The 2271-nt window shown below is 44.5% G+C and overlaps 1 protein-coding gene across 1 annotated transcript in view; it reads right to left on the reverse strand.

Annotated features, from left to right (window-relative positions):
• The window catches only part of LOC106518856 (low-density lipoprotein receptor-related protein 5), a gene marked incomplete at its 3' end in the record, with an annotated part of 20256 nt that extends 17985 nt beyond the window's left edge, over positions 1–2271 (reverse strand). Inside the window, 1 exon segment of the mRNA XM_014010277.1 lies at positions 1272–2271. Coding sequence (XP_013865731.1) covers positions 1272–1341 — 70 coding nt within the window.

Consider the following 2271-nt stretch of genomic DNA (forward strand, 5'->3'; position numbering starts at 1 on the left):
TCCTGGCCTGTAGATGAGTGTAAACTGCAGAGTCCTGGCCTGTAGATGAGTGTAAACTGCAGAGTCCTGGCCTGTAGATGTTGCTCTTCTGTGTTTTTTTTTATTTATAAGCCCATGCTTTGGACCGACACAGACAAACACCAGAATAAACATCAAGGTGGGGCCCAGAACATTTTCTGAAATAATTACATTTTAAAATTACTACTAACAACTATTTGTTTGCCTTAGTTACCTTAGAAACTGAATATCGCAATTTTCAGAGTGTCAATATTTTCTTAAATAAGCTAAAACTAATGATGAGCATTCAAACAACAAACTTTTCACCTCTCTTCACCTGTGAACTGCGTCAGCTGGAGTTTTTTTTTAATATATAAATAAAAAAAGGTAAAATGATTGTTTTGTTATTTCAAAAATAAAAAAATACAGAACAGGGCCAAGCAGCCTAAGGATGTGAGGATAAAACAGGGTTTTGTTGCTTCTGGGAGCTGTTGGGAGCCACAGTCCGACCCTCCCAACAACCACACAGTGTTTCAGAGATGTATAATAATAACCTAAGTCTGAGCACCACTGGGTCAGCAGAGTAAGTTACAGACTTTTTAAAGAGAAATGCAGCTTTAGATTTTAGAGTTCTATCTTATTCAGAAGTTGTATTAAAGGCAGGGTTTTCCAGCTCTGATGTAACCTTTGATACCTGACGAACATTCCTTGGAAGTGTGTGAAGCGGCTAAGCTCCGCCCCCTCCGCTTTCAGCAGATTTTAAAGAGTTTAACCGCAGATAAGAACCGACAAACTCTCCGATCTGAAGTGTACCCTGACGAACATCAGCGTCCCGTACAAATAAACAAAACCTTCACGTCGCCAGAGAAAACAGAAAATTAACTCGTCTGACACCCGACACCACGACGCAATGGCTGGAGCTGCTGAGGCCCGAGAAAAGGGGGGGGAAAGGAGCCAGGGCTTCAGGCTTTAAACCCACTCAGACTCTGGTAGTGATCTTGTGTCACAGAGAACACGAACAACAGCTTACACGGATAAAAACACACACTCTGCGATGAGTTGTAACTTCTGAGAGTGGCAGAAAACTCCCGTTCTGCTGCGGTACCCTGCGGACATGAAAGTCCGAAGTTCCACACAGCGCAGCGGCAGGTAGAAAGCAGACCGCGGACTGATCCAGCTCACTCCCGCCTGGCTTCTTACATTCATTGTTCTGCTCGCTTTGGATTTCGTTTGCCCTCCCTGGCGGGTCGAAGAAACAAACAAAGTGAACGTACCGTGAAGCTGGGCCAGCAACAACAGGCAGCTCCAGAGCAGCAGCAGCAGCTCGGCCAGCAGACCACCCATCTCAGGTCCTTCAGATCCAGAACTCCCGCTCCATGTTGGGTCAAAGATGGCCGCTCCTCTCCGACTTTATGAAGTTCGGGTAAATGTGAAGGAGCTAGTTTACTGTGTGTTCGGCCGGAGAGTCACTCTTTAGTTACTTTTTTCCTTTAGAGACGCTCGCGCTTCTTTATATTTTGGACCATTAGCCTCGCGCACGAAGAAAAGGGCAGGCCTTAGTGGGCGGAGCCTTAACACGACACCGGTACGAGGAGAAACTTTTCTTCTTCGTTTGCTTTGTTTTGTTTATAGCCTATCACCCGCCGCTGAACGGCTATAGCGGGTCACTTTATTTTTTTGCATTTCTTTATATGAGTGAGTGCATTCTGAATGTTAGCAAAATATCCCATGAAACTCTCAGAAAGTAATCATTAGATGTTGATCTATCAGAATGTGTTTGCAGAAGATTTTTCTGAGCTTCCAAGATAACAACAAATGGGATGACGTGGCATATTTTAAAACATGGATGGGCAACTGCTGGCCCACAGGCCACATCTGGCCCAGGGGTGATTTCCTTTGGCCCACCAATGAAGCCCCGCCCCCTCAAAAATAAACAGTATGAATTTAGCCATTTCTCCTCCAAAAATGTGCCTGTTGTAGAACCAATCATTGCTACTGAATCACCTCAAGTCAAGGCAGAACAACTCAACATGAAGGTAACCCTCTTCAGTGTTAAGCCATCATCTTCAAAGCTTTCATCACAGGGGGAAAAAAAGCTGTAACAACTCTCAGCCTAAACCAAAACATCACCATTTTACCAGCTGGCAAAGGAAGAATCACAGCGGTCCTCGACACTTGATTACCAGGACAAAATATCCACAATAGAGTGACACCACTACATAGACCTTCAAGAGATGCTCAACAGATCACAGACTACCTGCAAAACCTTGAAAA

Source organism: Austrofundulus limnaeus, unplaced genomic scaffold, assembly GCF_001266775.1.
Source record: "Austrofundulus limnaeus strain Quisiro unplaced genomic scaffold, Austrofundulus_limnaeus-1.0 Scaffold67, whole genome shotgun sequence".
NCBI lineage: Eukaryota > Metazoa > Chordata > Actinopteri > Cyprinodontiformes > Rivulidae > Austrofundulus > Austrofundulus limnaeus.